Source organism: Triturus cristatus, chromosome 5_2 (assembly GCF_964204655.1).
Source record: "Triturus cristatus chromosome 5_2, aTriCri1.1, whole genome shotgun sequence".
NCBI lineage: Eukaryota > Metazoa > Chordata > Amphibia > Caudata > Salamandridae > Triturus > Triturus cristatus.
Window position 1 is genome coordinate 390,810,628 of NC_140588.1, and position 20,774 is coordinate 390,831,401.

Genomic DNA, 20,774 nt, shown 5'->3' on the forward strand with positions numbered 1-20,774 from the left:
TCCTTGATCGGTAGTGGTGCTTATCAGTAAATGGCTTTGTGAGGTAGTGGCATGGAAGTTGAAAAAGAAGCAAGAGCGAATTGTTAGCATCCAGGAAATACAACAATGGACTGTTTAAATACATCTGTCCAAGAATGGTAACAGACAGTTCATGTGTTAACAACCTTAGCTCTGCCTGGTCTTTACAATTTATCACCAGAGTGTGGACACAAATGAATTAGCAAAATTAAAAGGCAGCAGGGAGTGATTCCAAAATCAGGTTTACTAATGTCACAGCTGATGGAAAATGTTGATACACATACTCTGACCACAAGAAAAGTGTACATCCTCTTTAAGGTATGTGCTGACGTAAATGATGCACCTCATGCATTGTACTCTTTTTACCTTTTCCTATGTTGGAATATGCCTGGGATTTCTTGTGAGTTGTGTCAAAGGTGGATGTCTCTGTATATGAGGTATTGACCTGCTGGGGGCTTTTTTTTTGCCTAAGAGCCCACAACAACATTGCTATGTCACTGTACAGAATACAACTAGAATGCTTTATGAGTGATAAGGGAAGTGAAGGGGTTTGAACAAGGCTATTATTCATGGTCCAAAACAAAAAGTGCTTGTGGTGGGACACAGGTAAGGATGTGTCCCCCACTCCATCAAAATCCTCTCCTCAATCAGTGGCCTTTGTGTGTGTGTGTGTGTGTGTGTGTGTGTGTGCATGTATGAGTTGGAGAGAGAGAGAGAGATTCAAACATTTTACTCAAACAACACTGATTTGCTACAAAAGGTAGTTGGACAATTTAATGTGTGATGGAAGGTGCAGTGTCTGTTTTTTCTGTGTCGTCACCCAATACATTGAGCAGCTGTGGTGGTGGGCACTATGGGAGCCAGGACAAATAGCACTGAGGAACAGGCACCATCTGGCCTCTCTGGAGACACCAGTGAAGACTCAGGAGTAAATAAACATAACTTTTGAGGCTAGGGATTTTCTGAGAGTATGAGGAGGAAGAAGGGCAATGAGAGCTCAAGAAGAGAGATCCAGGCCCCAAGTCTGTACAGGATTGATGAAGAGCATAGTGATAGATAAGAATGCACTGGAAGAGCTAATCAAGGGACACAGTGAGAAAATATGTAGGAAAGAAGTCACAACGTGCTATAAGGACAAGGTCAGCTGGAAAGCTGATAAGGAAGAGAAGGTGGGGTATAAAAGAGAAAAAGAGAAGGGAGAGATAGGGAATGGAGAGGGTGAGAAAATGGACGAAGGAAATACAAAGCAGATACCATAAAAGAGCAGAGAAAGGGAGAGAAATACTGCACATAGTGGCATGATTTTGACTGGATGGGAGAGAAAAAGTTGGAGATAAACGCGACAGAAAATAGAAAGAAAAAGGCTGGGATAAGAATGACGAAAAGATAGGATGCTCAGAAACTCAGAAACATGCCGGCTGCGACTGCCCAGAAAGTAAAGAAAGGAAAAGAAAAAAACCTAGACTGTGATATCTAGTCATGCATGGGCATTAGAAACATGGCATGTCTGTGAAATATCTGAACTTGTGTTTATGTATGCTTGGTGTTCTGTATAGTATGTGCTGCTGGGTGCTGTCTATAATTTAATGGGAACAAACTATTGTGCGCACCTCCACATGGCCCTCCACATCCAAGTGCGGTTCCGGGATGTGTACACAGTTGCCAACATTTCAAAATGAGAAACTACCACCAGATGGTGTAAATGTACTGTACAGTGGTAATTCTAACACCAGCTGTGCCAGTGTTTTCCAGTCAGCATTAACATTTTACCTTCCGTATACATTTAGTCTGCCTGGTGCATTGGACTAGAGGCTGTAAAAGATGACTCTGGAATGAAATAACGCATTCTGTGGCTGTAGCATTAGGGACAGAAGCCTGTACAACAAGCATTGGCATAGCCAATAGTTCTCGCCTTTGGGACCTTATAAATGTTTAACTATGCAACAGTTAATGTTGTTGCACCAAGGATATTATGCTGCACAACTAAATACTTATAAGGTCCTAAAAGCGAGACCTATTGGCTATGCCAATGCTTGTTTTAAAGTTCTGTTGCCTCCCACCCTCCCTTCTCTTGTTCGTGTTGCTCGTTCCCTCCACTTGCCCTCTCCTTGTCCCTTTTGCCCACCCCACTCGCCATACAGAAAAAAAGCGTTGTGACGCGTCATAGCGCTTTTGTTTAATACTTCTAGCCAGGCGGCACAGCAGACGTGCTACCTTCCCTATAACATGGCTTAAAGACACTGGCATGGTCATCAATAGCTTTTGCCTAGGCAGACTTTTTGACTTTGCCAATGTTTGTTTTACGAACTTGAACCTTGGGGTGAAATGCAAAATATTTTGGCAGAGGCTGTTACTCGGCCGCATCTCCAGCGAAGTCCAGCACCCATCAGCTGGAAGCTGCAGCTGCCTGGTCTAAGACGCATGGCTAAGGGAGCAGTGGAAAGGAGAGGGGGGCGGCGTTGGGAAGGCTGCCCTTTTGGTCTAAAACGGCTTCTATGCAGCTCCCCCTCCAAATATACTGATGGCCTGCCCACCATTCCCAATCCGAAGCATATACGATTTCTGTCCCAGGTGGCAGGTCCCCACAGTCGGACCAAAATATAAAGTGCACCCTGAGACACACTTCCATTCGCCCACCGAACCCTTCTGTGTGTGTGTGTGTGTGTGTGTGTGTGTGTGTACACGTTTGTTTCTCGTGGATGTCTGAAGATTTATAATCATGCCCAGAAGAACACTCTTCGCTGCTGCCATTATGTGCATGGTGTTAAACAGGTTGGCACTACGACAATGACTGGCAATGCACTATCCTGCTGAAAAGAGCGATGTTTTTGTAAAAGTGCCATTGGGCCAGGAAGAAACTCAAATGTGTTGCTTTATTCTGGCGTTTCCAAAATGAGTTCAGCTGTTTCACCCACCACCTGTGGAAAGAGTAATCAACACCCGCGTCTAGCACGTGCAACTTTAGGGGCGTTGCAGGGGCACAAGCTCGCTGCTCGGGCCCGGGGAACCGGAAACCTGGAACAGAGGAGAGGAGGTACCGCAACTTCCACACAGGCCACACGACACCATTCATTGTTTCATTTTTCCACCACTGAGAATAATGCCTTGACGTGCAAGTGTGAAGTAAACCTCAGTAGTCTGGCGCGGGATGTGCCCGCCAAATGTTCTTATTAAAGGACCTTTGTAGCTGCCGGCAGCTCCACCCACAGACCACACACACAGGGTGGCAGGTGGCGCACAGCCCACAGAAAAGCTATTTTTCCAATGCTGTGTGTGCGGAAAACCAGCACTTGGAAACCCTTTGCTGAGATGAAGTAAACGCCACATGCAAGAAAAACAAGGAAAAAACGCACGCAAAAAAAAGCGCTCGCCAGTCAGCCACTGTTTATTTTTGCATTGCGCTGTCACTTTAAGCGCGATGCAAAAATAAGCATGCGGCCTGCTTTCCTTCTGCCATGAAAGGTTTCTTCTCTTTATGGGGCCATGTGTTTGAAACACATGGCCCCATAAAGATAAGAAAGCTTTTACCACACACGTAAGGCAACCGAGCCAGTCCAACTGGGACGGCTCTAAAAGAGAAAAGTGTACGTCACTGGACTCTCTTTTCCAATGGCTGGCCACCGTTTAGCATAAATGGTCACGCCAGCCAATGGAAAAGGGGGGCGGGGCTTAAGCCCCGCTAGTGAAAGCTCCTCTAAATCATTAAATCTCGCCAGCAAGACTGCGCATGTCTGCGCAGTCTACGCCAGGTGAGACCTAAAAAGGAATCCGTTTTATGGCAGGAAAGTCGATGGGAGTGTTGTGCAGTCAGCAGAGCTCCATGGCAAACAACACCACGGCTTTTCCTGTGGGGCCGTTGCTGCAATAGGACGACCTCGAAGCCCTCTCTGGTTACCACAGGGCGCAGCACACGTGTTTAGCGGGAATCCGACTGAGCGCGCTGTGTTTTAGGAAGAGGGATTTGCTGCTCAGATGGTCTTTGCGCTTTGGCATTCAGTGTTTTGTAGCTGTGCAAAAATAATGAGGTGGAAAGAAATGTAATCTGCTGGGCATGCAAAGCAGGAACAGGTGTGGCACAGACTGCTCCTCAGCCGGAGGCAGAAAAAGGCAAACGCAATTGCAAGAAAAAGAATTGCGTTGAGTGGCGGTCTGGGGATGGAGGGGGAAGAAAGAGTGATTATGTGTTACCGTAGCAGCAAGTTGGAAAATAATCCTCCTCATGTGTATGTAAGCTCTGCTACTGCGGGATGCAGGGTAATAAGCTCAGATGACATGCCTGGAGGTGAATTCCGGCCTGCATTTATTTGGGTGAATATTTAGACAAAGGATGATTATCCAAGCAAGAAATCGGACTGTATCAGCCACTGGACCAGGTACATTATAGTTCATAAAATTTGGCACCTTTGGAGCCTGGAATGTGGCTATTAGAACTGAATCCTCATTGCCAGCATCTTTCTAAATCACAGAACTTGAGATTTAAATCGGTGCAAGGACAGATTTAACTCTTGGCATGCAGGAATCTGCTTTTGCAGGCTATTTTACTTAAATGTTTAATGGGGACGCAGGAGAATCAGCTGATGGCATTTTTTAGTCTTGTTTTTTGCCATGCGGAAATGGATGTCTTGAGCACAATATCATTGCGCCCCCTTTTCTGTGACATGCTGAAAAAGTGATGAAAGTGAACAAGATTGTCGATTACAAGTGGAATTAGACATGCAAAACCTACAATTCTTCCAGTTTATTGCAAGAAACGTTACGGTCATTGCCATGACTTCTAATTTCTTAAAATATGACACTTGGAAAGTGGTATGAAGAATTTAATGTATATATTTAAGCTTGGATTTTAGTGCCTGAATTCAGAGGTACAAGCTTGAACATTCGACTAACTTTTCCCCAGTAGAGAGGTGTGTGTACACCTGTGAGTGAGCTTGGGTCTCTGTGGACCTCGGCGAAGGTACAAGAGCAAAGCTGTGTGAAGTGAGGGGAGGGGATGCGCAGTGACCGGTCTATGTTTATTAGGCCCAGCACTGATTGCTTTATTAAACTTCCTGCTGCCTCAAATTTGCTTGAAAATGCACCGTTTGTCCACTCTTTTTTCAAAATTTTCATGGGGGATAGCACCCCCAAACCCCCTCGTAGGGTGTTTGAGCTCGGTCACTACGCTCGCTCGCCGCTGCGCAGTACGACAAGAATGTTACCCCTCACCAATTTCAAATGTCACCAGCCGCCACTGAAGACAATGTGTTACCTTTTGTTTGGAGAAGCAACATGAATTGTACTAAGTAATACTACATTACCTAGACAGCCTACACAGATTTACTAGGATTGAAAGAGAAATTAGCCCGGCTCACTTTATGACAGAACTTAATGGTCATCGGATACCTTGGCTCAAACATGTAAGGGACACCCTGAGTCGGTTGGGTTATGCCAATTATTTTGATGAGCCCTCCACACTCACCTCCAAAGACAAGGGCGTTATAAAGTCTGAATTTTTACGGCGCTTAGCTTGTGAAAGGGAGGACAGAGAACTGTTGAAAGTCTCAGTAAGAGCTCACCTGCTAACAAAATCATCGCCGGGAATGGAATTTTATCTTTCTAATACATATAACAGACATGATAGATTTTTAATGACTAGATTTAGATTGAATCTTCTACATCATATTTTATCAGTTCCGGCTGGGTTCACAGCAGACATTGATACAAAGGGACCCAGCGGCTGCGATCAGAGATCTCCGCAAGACACTCCATTTTGTTTTAGTTTGTCCCTTTTATGCGCACCCTAGGCCATTGTTTTTACTATTTTAAGACGTTCCAAAATTAACCAGGCAAAGGTGGCACTCTTATTTTTGAAACTCTCCTCTGACCCATTTACGCTGTTCAGCACTGTAAATTTCCTAAGATCGGGTGTAAAACTAAGGAATAGTAGAAGGGAGGACTAGTCACCCCTGTCTTATGGGGCACATAAGTGTATGATGCGACTATATAGTCTAGGTTTATAGCTCTTATCAGCTAAGTGTATGATGATTTTTTTTTTTAATTTTTAGTTAGTTCTGGTAGCAGTTTTTTGGCACCCGCTTAATACTGCTGAATGGCGGGTCCACTGATATTAGGGAGTCTCACGCTGTTTAGACTGGCCTGGGTCAGCATATATTACCCCGTTTTAACTTGTTAAAAAAAAAAAAGAAAAATTCTTCTTTTTCTTCTTCTTTTTTTTTTTTTTTTTTATGTTGTTGAGCCCCTTCTTTCTTAAGTGGTCCTACCTAACTTTCAAGCCTAAGATGGTTCAGTGATGCCATTTGCTTATTTATAGCAGCCGCGAAAATGTTATTGTTTTTAATAAAGGTAATGTGTTATTGGTTTTTTATGTCATGCTCTTTTATGGATATTTCTATACCCGAATAAAGATTAAATTGACTTGACTTGACAGAACTTAATGTTTTTTTTTTGTTTGACCCAAACCACAGATTTCCCAGGATCGATGCCAAACGCTGGATGGGAAGGTGATCTCAGAGCCATTAAATGGAGCGGCCAGAAAAATCATGACGGGTGTTATGGTAACATAAAATTTATTATTTATGATATGACTTGTTTCACAGAACAAAAAGCATTGGCACAGTCAAAGTGTTTCTTCATTAATTTGAGAGTTTGTGTGCTGTTGTATGGCTGGGTGAGTAGATAAGTGTGAGAATAAACTAAAGGAGGGAGGAGTGATTACATGGATGAATGAATGAGTGAGAGAGATAGTTATTGCTGTGAAGTCTGACGAGGCTGATGATTATGTGTTTAATTTAAAAGCTCTTAATCGTTTTGTAGGAGTCATGCTTAATCTGCAGTGATCGGTCAGTGATTTCTCACGTAACAGTTTCCTAAATTGCAGACTTTTATGTGTTTGTGCAAGGAAGTAAATACATTGTCTGCTGTTTGTCTCATAATATACTTTATAGAAGGAGAAATGTGAGCACTTTGCATACTGTGTAAAATACTTATCCTAGCATATTTTTTGGGGTGTTTCTCACGCACAATATTTATTTGTTAATTAAAACAAAAGGTGACTGTCAGACATTAAGGTGAAAACTTGTTTAACACGGTTAAACGAAATATCCACGGAGTGAACTTTTCACTCTGAGAACTACAAATGGCTCTCTGTAGCCCTACTAAAAGTTTTTTTCACGAAAGAGGCAGTGGCGCCTGGCATCTACGGGGAGAGGGAGCAGGCACGCGTGTGAAAATAATATATTAAAAAAATACACTTACCTTAAGACTAACACGGTGTCCTCTGCACCAGACGTCTTTTTTCTTCGAATGGAGCCAGACCACCAGGAAACTCCCTTGACTAATCCTGGCAGCATGAGGCAGCGCCATGATTGGAGGGAGCGGCCTTACACAGCTCTCCACAGTGCTCCGGGGGCCTTCACTTGCTCTAACCCAGCTGTCTTAAGACAGCTGGGTAAGAGATGTTTAAGATACACATGTCTGGCTGGCCGTAGCAAGACAGCTGCCCAAAAAGACATGCGCTCTTTAAATAGTGTATAACAGCCCACCCTCCTTCCTGCTGATGTCACTCAGCAGCGCACCCGCCCTCGTCCTCAAGCTCTGTTCGGGAGGAGGGGTGAAAAATAAAATGGTAATTAATTACCATTTTATTTTCATCTCTGGGGATTTGGGGGTCATTTGACTGGGGCAACGCTCCTCCGCTCCAACGGAGGACCCGCCCCTGGAAAGAGGCAATGGGAACCAAGGTTTACGAACAACCTTGTCAGTCAGACAAAAAGATTCATAAACTTACAGAAAAGGTTTCTCCTTAAATTGTCAGATCACCACGTATGCAGAATCTGCATCAGGCCTTTTTTTAAAAAATTGATTGTGATCAAAAATGCTTAAAGCATACATTGATAATAGAATGGAAAGTAAACAAGCATTGGCAAAGTCAATAGGTCTCACTGATGCAGGAGCTATTTGCTTTGCCAATATGTTTTAGCCATGTTGTACACCAGCGTGGCTGCTGTTCAGCATGGCTAAAAGTTAGAGGGGTAAGGGAGAGTAGAATGGAGTATCGTAAAGTGGAGTACAGTGGAGTGTTATGGAGTGGCGTAGAGAGTCGTAGAGTGGTGTAGAGATAAATGGCGTGGAGTGAAGTGTCAAGGGGTGACATGGAGTGGTATAGAGTGCTGTTGAGTGTCATGGAGGAAGTAGAATGTCGTAGAGTGTAAGGGAGTAGAGTGTTGTAGAGTGCAGTGTCATGGAGTGGTGTAGAGCAGAGTGGAGACGTAAAGGGTGTGCATAGAGTGGAGTTGAATGTTTTATACGTAGAGTAGATTGTCATAGAGTGGAGTAATGTAGAAGAGTTGAATGGCATAGAGGGGAGTAGAGTCTTAGAGTGGTGTGGCATGGAGTGGAGTGGCGTAGATTGGAGCAGTGGAGCGGAGTAGAGTGGAATAGTGTGTTGCAGGAGAGAGTCGAGTAAAGTGACATGGAGTGTCATAGAGGGAGTTCCATAGATCATTGTAAAGTGGAGTAGTGTAGGAAAGTGGCTTGGCGAAGAGTGGAGTAGAGTGTTGTACAGTGGAGTGGCATGGAGTGGAGTAGAGTGTCATAGTGTGGAGTAGAGGTTAATGAAGCAGAGTGTCAGAGTTGAGTGTCATAGAGTAGAGTGGTGCAAGGTAGAGTGTCGAGGTGTAGAGAAGAGATATGGTGCTGGGTAGAGTGCAGTGGTGTAGAGTGAAATGGTGTAGAATAGAGCAGCGTAGAATATAGCGACATAGAGTGAAGTAGGATACAGTGGAGTGGAGTGGTGCATAGTAGCTTGCAGTGGCGTTGAGTGGAATAGCGAAAAGTAGATTGTTTCAGAGTATAGTGATGTGACATGAAGTGCAGTGGCATAGAGTAAAGTGTTGTAGGATGCAGTGTCTTAGAATACAGTGGTGCAGAGGACATTTGAGTGGCTTAGAGTGGACTGGTATAGAGTGCAGTTCTGAAGAGAGCAGTGGTGCATAGGAGAGTAGTGTGGGGTAGAGTGAATTGGCACAGAGTAGAGTGGTGTTGAGCAGAGAGGTGTTGAGTGAAGTGGCATAGTGTACTGGTGCAGAGTAGAGTGCAGTGTGAAGTGCTGTGGAGTGGAGTGGCATAGTAGGGAGTGGTGCAGAATAGAGTGGAGTGGGTTGAAGTAGAGTATGCATGGTGGAGTAGTGCACTGCCTTTACAGACAACACATCTTCAATTCAAATGACCAATACATTTGCCTGGACGTACGGTTATACCAATAAAAATATACAGCACAGAAACGATGTGTGGAAATGTCATCAACTAGTGTACTAATCTGTTTTGATTGTATTAAATTATTTGTTTAGTTTCCAGACATTTTAATTTTGTTTTGTTAAACGAAAAAAAACATGGTACAGCACACCCGAGCAGCAAGCATGATTGTCACATAAATCCTCTCACTTTGATGTCAGAGAAAGAAAAGTAAACACCAAGCTCCCTGGATGAAGGAGACCTCTGCCTTTGAAGTTACAGCAAATGTGACAAGATAAGAACAAGATTTGAAAGGCCTGTTTACGGTAATTCAGTACTGATTAAAGAATACAGTATATAGGGTTAGGGGAATGGTAGGGGCAACTCAAGCTGGACAGCCTGCAACAAATAAAGCCAGCAAATAGAAAGCAAGCAAATGTGAGTTACAAACCACAAAGCCATTGGTAAGCAATGGACAGAATGCATTCCCAAGGAAGCTTTCCAAATGTACCCAAGATGCCATGAGCAAACCAGACAGCTGTGTTGGGTAGTAGGCTTCAACCTAAAAAGGTGATGGGAGAGACAGTAAAAGGGGTTATAACCAAACAATCAGGCAATATCATTATAAGCATTTCATATTTCATATTTCACGCCCCATATTCATGGTAAGGGTTAAACAACTATAGACAGAAAAACAAAATCTAACATGGATTCCCAGGTCTTATTTATACATTTAGCCCCCTTTTTCCCCGTAAGCCAAAGATTGCGACCTCCGTCTCATAAACTCAACAGATCAGGCCTTTAAAGGGACTACATTTTGAAAGTAGTTGCTCCAATCAGAGACCTGTTATTTTTTCTTTTTTGCGTTGTGAATAGGTTTTCAGCAATATAATTAATTCATAGAGGACAACTAGTTTATGTGGTCGAGATGATGTGGGTTATATGGGGCACTTGGTAGACTTTCCTCTGTTGTAGAGTTGATTTTGAGGACTTGTTGTTGGGGTTGAGAGGGTTGAGAGGGTGATTCTGAGGGGTTAGTTTTTTGGCAGATACAGAGTTAGAGACTATCAGCTGATCACTGGACTGGGTAGTTTAAGAGATAGCATGGTCTGACCACTTGCTGCACTACCTTGACGAATTGTGTTTGGTTGTTTGGGGAAGGTAGATTTGGCAACTGTGCAGGCTAGATATGATTGAGGGATGGCCTTAGACTTTGGAGTGCAATTAGCAATAGAGCAAACCAACTGGACTGTAAAGCCTATTACCTCTTGGATGTTGGAAATGGAGTGGTTAAGAGTATATATGATTTGATGCTGGAGTTACTAGGATCATTTGAGCCTCACTGCTGAAAGTCGTTGGCATGTAGTGGTGTGAGCTAGGCGAGTTACGTCTCTTAGGTGACCTGGACTTTGTAGACAAGCTGGTTGCTGTACAACTGTAAGGCATTTTGCCAGGAGTGGAAGAGGTACACCCTCAACACAGGTGGTAACACTTGTTGGAATGACACAGGACAAGCAGACATGGTCAAGTTCCTGGACATCTGTAATGGAGTGACAGGGTAGCTACCATAGAGCTCATATTACATGAACAATGAGACTTTTATGACAATACACCACGGGCAGATAGGCTGGTATATGGTGGGCAAGGAATAGACTGTGCAGCTGGATTGTCATCCATTGTGAATCCTTTTTGGGACTCTCCTGGTAGTTTTGGCTTTGGTTATGTGAGGCTGGGCATGGATGGGCAGGTTTGGGACTAGAGTGCTAGAGGTAAATATTAGAATTGGCGACCAACTTCCCCCAGGTGCTCAGGGAGTTAGGGAAGCTGGTACTGATGAGTTTATGACAGATTTGTGGTTTCCTAGCAGATATAGTTTAGGCTGTGGGAAGAAGACGATGGCAGATGCTGTACATCACTGTCAGTTGCAGAGATTATCAGATTACACTGGAAGCATGCCAGGTCGGGTGTGAGTAATAGAGAATTGTGGGTGCTGGAGAGATGAGGGTGGGTCTGGAAGACTTAATAAACGGGTATTGCCTACCAACCAGCCTGAACAGAATGGATTAGTTGTGACACAGGAGGAGTGATGGAGTGATGGAGGAGTGAGGCGGAGTGATGGAGCGAGATTGGCAGCACAGCAAATATGGATGCACAGTGGGATGTTTTTTCACATAAATACTTCAAAAGAAAAGTTTGTTAGGATAAATGAATAGTTAACAAAGAAAAAAGAAATAAAGCCTGGAAGCTCAAGACAGGCAAACAATAAATATGACTTTTTCATGTAGTAGCCAGAAAAGATTGTATATATATATATATATAAACACGAGAAACAAGAAGACCAAACAATGCACTCTAATGGACATAAAAAACAGAATATAGGAGTATATAGCACAAAGTGTTGAAAACACAAATCTGCTATGTAAACAATATGCTTCTTCTCCAGCTAGGTAAAATAATGACAAAATGTTCAAATGCTAATTGAGGTAGCAAGAAAAGTAGTCCATGTTTTGGTTACTTAAAGCTGTATGTGCATGAAACTATCCTCAGTACAAAAGGGCATTCTCGTGGATTAAGTATCCTGTTACTGCAAATTAAACAATTAAAGTAATGAAAGTTAAAACCAGGTAACCACTGTAACACAAGATACCATCCAGTGGAACAGTACCTCAGGAAAGGAAAAGAAATTAGGTGTACTTAGAGAAAACTAAAAAATAGGTATGTGTTCAGGTCAAAGCGAAGCTCCACCCAAATAGGTGTAGGATAAAAACAGTTAGTACAAGGTACAACTTGAAGGAGCAGAGCATCAACAATAGGATTAACATCGTGCTGTACAGGCATCAAAAGATGAAACCCTGGTTGGGGCATATGAGATAACCACCAGCAAGATTAGAGTTAACAATTGCAGGTGCACTGACCATAAAACTACAACCTATACATGCCATAAAGTGTGCAGCCACGCATTGCTTACTTACAAAGACCAAGTAGGAAGGTGCACTGGTCCAATCCCAACCACTTGCACTCAAAACCCGAGCCGGGGAGGCAAAGCTGGACCCATTAGGGATCCGGGCCAAATGCCATCCGGAGGCGGGAAGCCCCTCCCTTGCAACTTTAAAATAGCCTACTCGAAAGGGGGTGACCGGGATTGGTCGCCCAGGGCAAGCGTGAACCCCCCAATCCAGGGCCTGCTGGCGAGGCAAGGGGGGATAAATAAGGGGTTAACAGGCCCAGATAGGCACATACCCCCCTCCTCGCAGTGTTAGAAGAAGGAATTCCACCCAACCACACCAGAAGGAACGGGTGTCGCAGCCGCAAGGGTAGAGGAGAGGCAGAAGGAACACTAGAAAGGCTCACAGGTCCTTGGGTTGCCTCACGGCAGGGGTACTGAGGGAGCCAAGGGTGGCCTACCGCCATGGAAAGAGTAGATGGGATGCTCCCGCAGGACCCTTGGGATGCCTCACGGCTGGGGTATCTGGGGAGCAAAAATGGAAGGACTCATCCTCCAAGAAAAAACAGGGCAAGCGGGACGGCACCTGCAGCCCGGGCAGGTCCCAAATCGGTAGCAACTTGAAGCCTTGACCCGTGAACAGAGGCCCAGGAAGGTGGCCCCTCCCGTCCCCGTAACTTGAGGAGGCTGTGTCCACGCAGCAAGGAAAATAATTGCAAAGACAAGGAAGAATATTCGCATGAATTTTAAGAGAGCATTAGGATAACCATGATTGTGCACATGTATAACACATGTTATGTTGAATAAACTGCGACCTTTTTTGGCACTAAAGCACATTGTCAGTGGTTTAATTTGAGGTGCATGAGGGACGCAGTTGTTGGAAGCAAGGGAGGGGGAGGGACAACTCGCCTCCTGGAAGGGGTCTAGAAACCTGCAAGATTGAACGGGTACTGTTAAATAGTCCAGCAACAAAGTGCAACCGTACATGTTAGTATCCAACTCTTACGCATACTTTTAGGCCAGAGTTCTGTGTCCAAAGTCTGCCAGAATGAAACAGGTTCCGTGACTTAGGACGACAACCCACATCATCCAATCCAAAAACAACTGGGTGCACAAATGAGGGAAAAGTCTTACATCCACAGAAAGCAGTGGAATCAACTCTCCAAGAAGGACTCTTCAGTGTGTAGGTACATCCGAATGCTGGAATAACAGACAATATGATAATAACTCAGACGAGAGCTGAAAGTACAAGAATCACGATTAATTGACAATGTTTATACTATACAAAGACAGCTGATCAATTCAGGCAGTTTGAAGGAGGCACTAATATTTAAAAAAACAACAACCATACCAATAACGGATCCATGGGAACACATAATGTGAAAACAGCAAACTTTCTCGAAGCGTTCACATGGACATTTTTCAACGTAATTGCGAATTGCGAATTGCGTCAAAGGTATGTTGAGACTAGCATCAGAGAGAAGGGAGCGCTATATTGAAACATCACAACAATACTCCGCCCAAAACAAAGCAGGCAGAACTAGCCACAGCGCGAGCCCAGTTATATCAAAAGGTACACACTACACGTGTAGAGAACACTAAACTAAATTGACCAATTTCAAAAAGCCACTTGCAATTTCTGGATATCAGTTAGGTAAAAGACAGTCACCACAGGGTGGACAGAATCTGTCAGTCAATTAATCTTTATTTGGTTCCTAAATCAAGCAGAGATAAGATATACACAATAAACGATACAATAAATATAAATAATTTACAATCACCAATTTAAAATATGCAGATATCTTCACATACACAGAAAAGTTAAGTTCATTTAGTGGCTAAAAGCGATTTCCTTAACCAAACTGTCTGCTAGATAAAACTAATAACCGCTAAACGGGTGGGCAGAGAGTCAATTTATAGCAAATGAATTAATGCCGGTCTGCATTGTGCTAAGTTCCAATTTCAGCCTTTTCAAATAGCGCTTCTTTGGGGATGTGTAATATTTACAAAAAGCACAAAGTGCAAGGTGCCTTGTTCATAGCACCCATCACTTAGACAAGGGGGCAGGCCCCTCAACCATTGATCCATCCTTGGAAAGGTCACCATTTAATATATACTAAATGTAAGCAGAACCTGGCCAGTAAAAATCTGTGATGTGAGTTATTTATCATCTTAAAAAACTTGTTGAATACCTTCACGAGGTATTAAAAACAAAATCATACTGTTGACTTATTGCACTCAACGCCCTCCCTCTAATGGAAATTTGATTTCCAATTTAGAATAAATACAAACAAACTCTAGATCTTCTAGAGTTAAACTGTCACCAACTAATACCCAAAAAATCTGTACATTTCCCTGATATAATTAAGCCAAGGTATATTAAAACAATTATCAAGGGATAAACATTCCCATATAATTGCTTGGTTAAGGGATTTCTCCTTTTCAGTCATTTAATAATATCTTCCAGGAAGATTATAGCTAATTCTTGATGACATGTATAGGACGAACTACTCTTAGAGACCACTAGTAATCTTCTTAATAAAGCATTCTCCACTTTCTGAAATGCCTGACAGTCTGAGTATCACCCCACAAACCAGCTCCATAGTTGTAGACCAAAAGGCAGTTTTTATTATAAATCAAACACATCGTTTTCAAAGGTTTAGGGTTCAATCTAGCAGGAAGTCGGAATAAGGCCTTAATTGTGTAAGGCAACTGCTGTCTCTTTGCAGTTCTCATATACACCCAGTTTCCAGTAGAGTCTAATTGAATGACTAGATATTAACAGCTGCTGACTCTGTTAATTTGAACCCCCCCAACTGTGTGTAAGGGTATTTTGCCACACCTTTCAGTGGATCATGGTATACATTTTACTGAAATTTACTTTAGGTTCTAAATGTTCCATGAACTGAATAAATCCACCTAGAAGAATGCGAAGGGCATTAGCTGCCCTTGCCATTAAAATGTCATTGTCTGCATTTAATAGAACTGGAATTGGACAGCTACATACCAAAGGCAAATCTTTAAATTTGAATTTAAAAATGTATCTAAATCATGAATATAAAGTGTCAAGTGACTCCCCTTTTAATCCAGAATGGGCTAGTACACTTTCCATCTTTGCCGAAACAGACCCTAGCAGTAGCATTTAAATACTTTTGACTCCAAAGTGTGATGATCATTATATCCACCCCCAATGGTCTCATGATCTTCCACATTTTAGTATGGTTAACACCTTCAAATGTATGGCTAAGGTCCATGAAGGCAAGGTGCAAACAGCCTTTCTTGGGCCTAGTGAATTTCCCAATTTGGAACTTCAGATTTAAACTTTATTCTACTGTCCCAAGTCATTTCTTAAAATCATATTGTATGTCTGATAATATACCATTTTCTTCTGCTATTGATTCCAGACTCTCTAATAAGATTTTAACTAGCAACTTGACAGGTGAATTTAAGAAGGGAATTAGGTCGGAACAATTTGGGATCAGCCCGGTTTCCCTTCTTGAAAATAAAGACTTCAATGAAGTAGGACCTTTTTATAAGTATCTTTCCGCAATGGTCGTAAGGACTCTGGTAAGAATAGAGGCCCACAGGTCAGTGTTACCTTTAAAGGCATCCACTGGGATACAAACTGGCCCAGGCACTTTACCTGAGCAGCTATTGTCCTTCAGGTCAAATACGAAGGAGGTGTGTTTCACCATTAGGCATTTGGCTTTCTTGGATACCTGTTGTTTTGGATCAAATATATTTTTTATATAACCCATTGATGAGGGGGGGACAGACAATTAGAAGTGGGCAAAGTGGCTTCCCTAAAGAATGGGGCATTCACAGTTTGCCAGGATCCTGTGGGATCTTTACTCACTCTTGTCCTAACCAGATTATATCAATTCTCCTTGCTAATTCAAGAGTTCCCGATTTGTAGCACCTGTTTGTATCTAAGACAGCAGCTTTGTATCTCTATTCAATCTCTAGATAAAGCAGGTAAGGCAGTCTTCGCAACCAAGATGGCGTCAGAGCAGGACGTGTACTACAGAGCTCCGCAGTGGGCCTGAGAAATATCTGCCTATTAATCTCCATCCATAGCACCACGGAAGGTGGGCTTGCTGTGCCGCTTACCTGTATATCTGTTCTATCCCTGGGACCTTAGCACTGATGGTGGTGATGATAGTGTGGCGAACTATACCTGATTGTTGAGGCCTGAGCAGGCTGAACTACGTAACACCTGCTGCTGGTCCGGAGCAGAAGGCCGGGTTGAGTGACTGCTGCCTACGTGAGTCATACGGGTTGCACACAGCTGACTTCCTTGGGCCGTCTCCCTGTGCCCCTGTCTTGACCCCCGGGGATACATCACCGGTAAAATAGATAACAGCAAGGTGGGCTGTGCCCGCTCGCCGAGGCTGGGCTGGACCGGATCGCAGAGAACCGCACCCCCTGCTGACCTGAGGTGGATGCCAGATCTTGTGGCTGGTGCCCGTGGGAGCCAAAAGATCGATTACTACTGTCCTTTCCCCTTTTCTAGGCGAAGTCATACCACAATATGTGAGTACCTGGCCCCTGGCTGAGCGTGGTGCAGTATGTGATCGGCCGGGAGACAGGGAGAAAACGGGACTGGTTTCGACGGCTGAATGAAGGATGGAGCTCTGGCAGCTGTCGGTCTCCAAGGCTGCCCGTGACCCACAGCTGACTCACACGGAGCCAGGACGCACTTGCCACATTTTACACCCATACTGGGGCCTACATTTTCTAAATCTTCGAACTCACAGCTGCACAAAAGGTTAAGCTGCACTTGTGACACCTGATTTCTGTAGGGACCAGTGATTGGCCTTTGATTTGGAGCCCATCTATTGGCATTGCCTGCACCTTGCCCTGAACTCAGTAAGGGGACTCCATCCCCCAGAAGGAATCACGCCAGGAGGCACCCACGAGACCTGTCATCGCGCCGGAGGTGTATAAGAGTAGCTCGAGCAGCTCAGGCTCCCGCAGCGCAGGACGTGCGCATGCGTGCCCGGGCCAAGGGCGGGCCCGTCTGAGGCAGGACAAGGCTGGGCTGGGCCTATTCTCTTGGATTTTTGGTTTATCTCTTTTGTACTGTACCTGGACCTTGATCTACAAACTGCAAGAAGGTAAAACATTTTCTTCTATCTGTCCTGTTAAAGTATTTTGCATCATGGGAAAGCGAAAAGTTACCCCTACAACCAAGACAGTGAACGGATATCTTCAAAAGGCAGTAGGGGCCTTAACTAAGAAAATAGAAATTGTGGAGCGAAGACTCATTAGCACCCTGCCTGGCTACTGCAGTCCCAAATGTTTCTCAAATAACCACTCTGGAACGTACACTTATCGAAGGAGCTGATTTAACATCTTGTCCAGAGGCGAAAGGTCCTGTACCGCCAGCTGCCGCTGGAGGGAAACGGGAACTAACAGACTTGGTGGGGGGGAGGGACGTAGAGTAAAATAAAAGGACACTCACCGGGGGTCAAGAGAACCAGGCAAACTCACCTAGTTTGAAATACCTCTAGGACATGGTCAGGTGGAGGGAAAAGCAGTGCAACAAATGAAGTAGATAACATTGTTGATTAACTTAGTAGAATTGTACATGAGGCTCTGACACCCATCCTATCTAGATTAACCTGTATTGAGGATCATCTTGCTCAAGTGGTGTTGTGTTTAGGTACCAAGATGGCTACTAACAACCACCCTGATAATGCTTCTTGTTCAAGGGACTTAAATTTGAAACTCCATGAGGTAATCCCCAGTGTTCTGATGAATGGCCCAACCTCCGTGAGTGTACCATCTTATGCAAATAGCCATGTCCTGAGCACAGAGCCCCTCCCTCTTAGTGCCAGTATTAATTATTTGGCCTTTACAAAACAGGATTCAATTCTGGCTGGGAACCCCTGCAGGAACATAGAAAACCCGGGCCAGGGGGACACAAATCAGCCAAGATTGACCATGAAAGATAGGGATATACCTTCACGCGGGATTTTAAACACTACTGGTCCAAGGCAGGATTTAGAAAACGGGGGGGGGGGGCAGCACCAGACATCCTAAATTTACCACCGGAATGTACACCATATATCGTGATTTTGAAAGGAGTTGCCCGGTTTGGATCCTGGCCAGCAAGAAACTTGCCAAAGCCTTATTATCAAATCGTCTCACCGGTGCCATAAGAAAATCTCGTCGAAGCTAAATTGGTCGGAAAAAATTATAATGGCTAGGCGAGTGAGCTGGCTAGGTTATATGATTTAACACGGGGTAGTGTTGTGCTTAACCCTAATAATGCATGGTGCGCCCGTTTTTCCCTAACGCACTTAAGAGATTTGCCTGGTGATTCCATATCGTGAAGCAATAGTTAGAAAACCACCTGTATGGATAGATTCAAATCTGTATCCTCCTATACAGCCTCCCTCATTCGTCCATCCTAATCGGTTTAATGCTCTTTCAGGTTTGACTGAAATTGATTGACTAATTGGGTGTCCCTGCCAATCAGCTGTTGTATTTGGGCTGGGTCTCTATTGTAATATTCAAGGGAGAAAAATGTATTTAGATGAACATAGTAATAGGGGCCTGATGGATTTACTTGAATCACCCTCCTCTGGAAGCAATACTAGTAGGGAGAACCAAGAAAAAGATATAATCTACCCACTGCCCCCAAATGTTAATACTCCAAGTCAGGTGCCATACCTGCCTCCTATTATAGTTGAGCAAGTTACGGATGATAAACCTGAGGGAGTGGTAAATCAAGGTTATATTAAGGCTTCAATAGAGACCTCTATCGGTCAAGTACCGTACTCGCTTGTTACCTTAGGAGAACAAACCACGATTGATGAGTCAGGGGGATTGGTTAACCAAGGTCACATAAAGGCTTCACTAAAATGTATCTCATGGAACATAGCAGGAATTTTTTACAAAATGACTGATGAGGTGTGGCTAAGCTATATTAAAGGTTTTGATGTTATTTGTCTTCAGGAGATGTGGCACAGGGAAGACATAGCGCTGAATGGTTACTCTTCTTACATGGTTCATGCAACACCTTCCCCAGTGGGAAGAGCTAAAGGAGGGCTAGTGGTGTTGATTGCAGATAAATACGAGGCCATACAAATCACCCCTGTTGTTACATCTCCGTGGTACCAATTAATTCTAATTTCTAACATGCTACAGGTTAGGCTTTTAATTGTGAACTGGTACTACAATATTTGTAACCAAAATAATTGCCAGGTAATTGAGGCTTAGCAGGCTAAAATTAACAAAACCTCTGAGAAATGGCAACCACTATGCATCTTGTAGGTAGGTGATTTTCTTTTTTTCAGCAAATATTATTTGTCAAGATGCACATGTATTGCAGGGCTCTGCATACCAGAGACAACTGCACAATCAAACCATACAAAAATAATGACCTTGACTTTATCCAATTGAATATAGAAACCCATGGAGAACAATATAAAGAGTGCCCTAACTCCCTCCCAACCCCGTCCCTCCCCCTCTGATCGCACAAGGTCTACATAATCCTGACCACAGCTTGTGAATATAGCAGGGAGGCTCTACCCCTCCCCCCCCCCACACAGCACCTCCAAATTCCAAATATGTAAATAGAAGTTATCCCAAAGGATGAACCTCTGTTGCTGATGTCGATTCCAACAGCAGGCCCTGGTAGTCCGCCCATCGCTTTTTGATCTTGTGGTGCTTGTGCGGGCACCCCCTAGCGACAAAGATAAATTGTTCCTGCCCCATACAAAAGTCCAGCCCATTCCTCCATGCGGCCACTGAGGGGGCCCTCGGCGCCTTCCATGCCTTGGCTATGTCCCTTTTCGCAGGAGTAAAACCCAATTGCATGAGGTACCGCTTGTAAATATTACCTCCTATTCCCTCCATAACATGGAGCAGGGCCAGCTGCGGTGTACGGGGGAGTTCACACCCCAGGACCTCCGAGAGACAGGTAAACACCCCCCTCCAGTGCGGTCTAGGGAAAGACCATGCCAGAGTGTGCAAATGAATGTACCCTCCTCTCTGCTGCATCAAAGACACATAGGAGAGGTTATTAGCCCTGCCCTCCACAGGCGCACTCGTATAGCATAAACCCTGTGTAGATACTTGAACTGGACAAGGCGGAGTCGCATTGCTATGGCCTGCCCCCGCGGAGCTGCTAGGACCTCGGTCGTCCAGTCCTCCTCCTCCAGTGGGCCAACATCACCTTCCAAGTCCCCCCGGAGCTTCTGTAGTGTTGGGGAGCAATGAGTAACCAGGGATTGATAAATCTGGGAAATGTTTTGGTCTTTTAGGTCCCCCATAAAAACTTTTGCCTCCAGTGGGCTAAATTCCGGCAAAGACTCCAAACCCTCTAAGCTAGGGGACAGGGCGTGTCTAAATTGAAGGTAGCGATAGAACTGGGACTGTGGCATAAGGAATTCTTTCTGAAGGTCTTGGAAGGATTTGAGCATCCGGCTCCTCATAACGTCACCCAGGACTGAGATGCCTATGTTATACCACCCCCGGAAGCCCTGCAAAGCCGCCAGCTGAGGTAGGTGCCCATTATTCCAGAGTCAGCGTGTTCCACCACCCCATTCGTCGCAGCGCCTGCCTCCAGATC

The 20,774-nt window shown here is 44.2% G+C and overlaps 1 protein-coding gene and 1 long non-coding RNA gene across 7 annotated transcripts in view; one reads left to right on the top strand and one right to left on the bottom strand.

Moving 5' to 3' along the window:
- LOC146823052 (uncharacterized) overlaps positions 1 to 20,774 on the bottom strand; it is a 339,929-nt gene that overhangs the window by 258,513 nt on the left and 60,642 nt on the right. For 2 of the 3 annotated variants that reach the window (XR_014962128.1, XR_014962127.1), the window contains exons 2-3: positions 13,328 to 13,393; positions 9,701 to 9,811 (exon numbers count right to left, since the gene is read on the bottom strand). This is a non-coding gene — a long non-coding RNA (uncharacterized LOC146823052). Of the gene's footprint in view, positions 1 to 9,700; positions 9,812 to 13,327; positions 13,433 to 20,774 lie in introns of all 3 variants that reach the window. The other variant, XR_014962129.1, reaches the window with a different exon arrangement.
- The window catches only part of LOC146823053 (N-acetyllactosaminide beta-1,6-N-acetylglucosaminyl-transferase-like), a 361,189-nt gene that overhangs the window by 83,919 nt on the left and 256,496 nt on the right, over positions 1 to 20,774 (top strand). For all 4 annotated transcript variants that reach the window (XM_085607260.1, XM_085607257.1, XM_085607258.1 and 1 more), the window contains exon 2: positions 6,483 to 6,572. In XM_085607260.1, the coding sequence (XP_085463386.1) occupies positions 6,483 to 6,572 (90 nt within the window). The remainder of the gene's footprint in view (positions 1 to 6,482; positions 6,573 to 20,774) is intronic.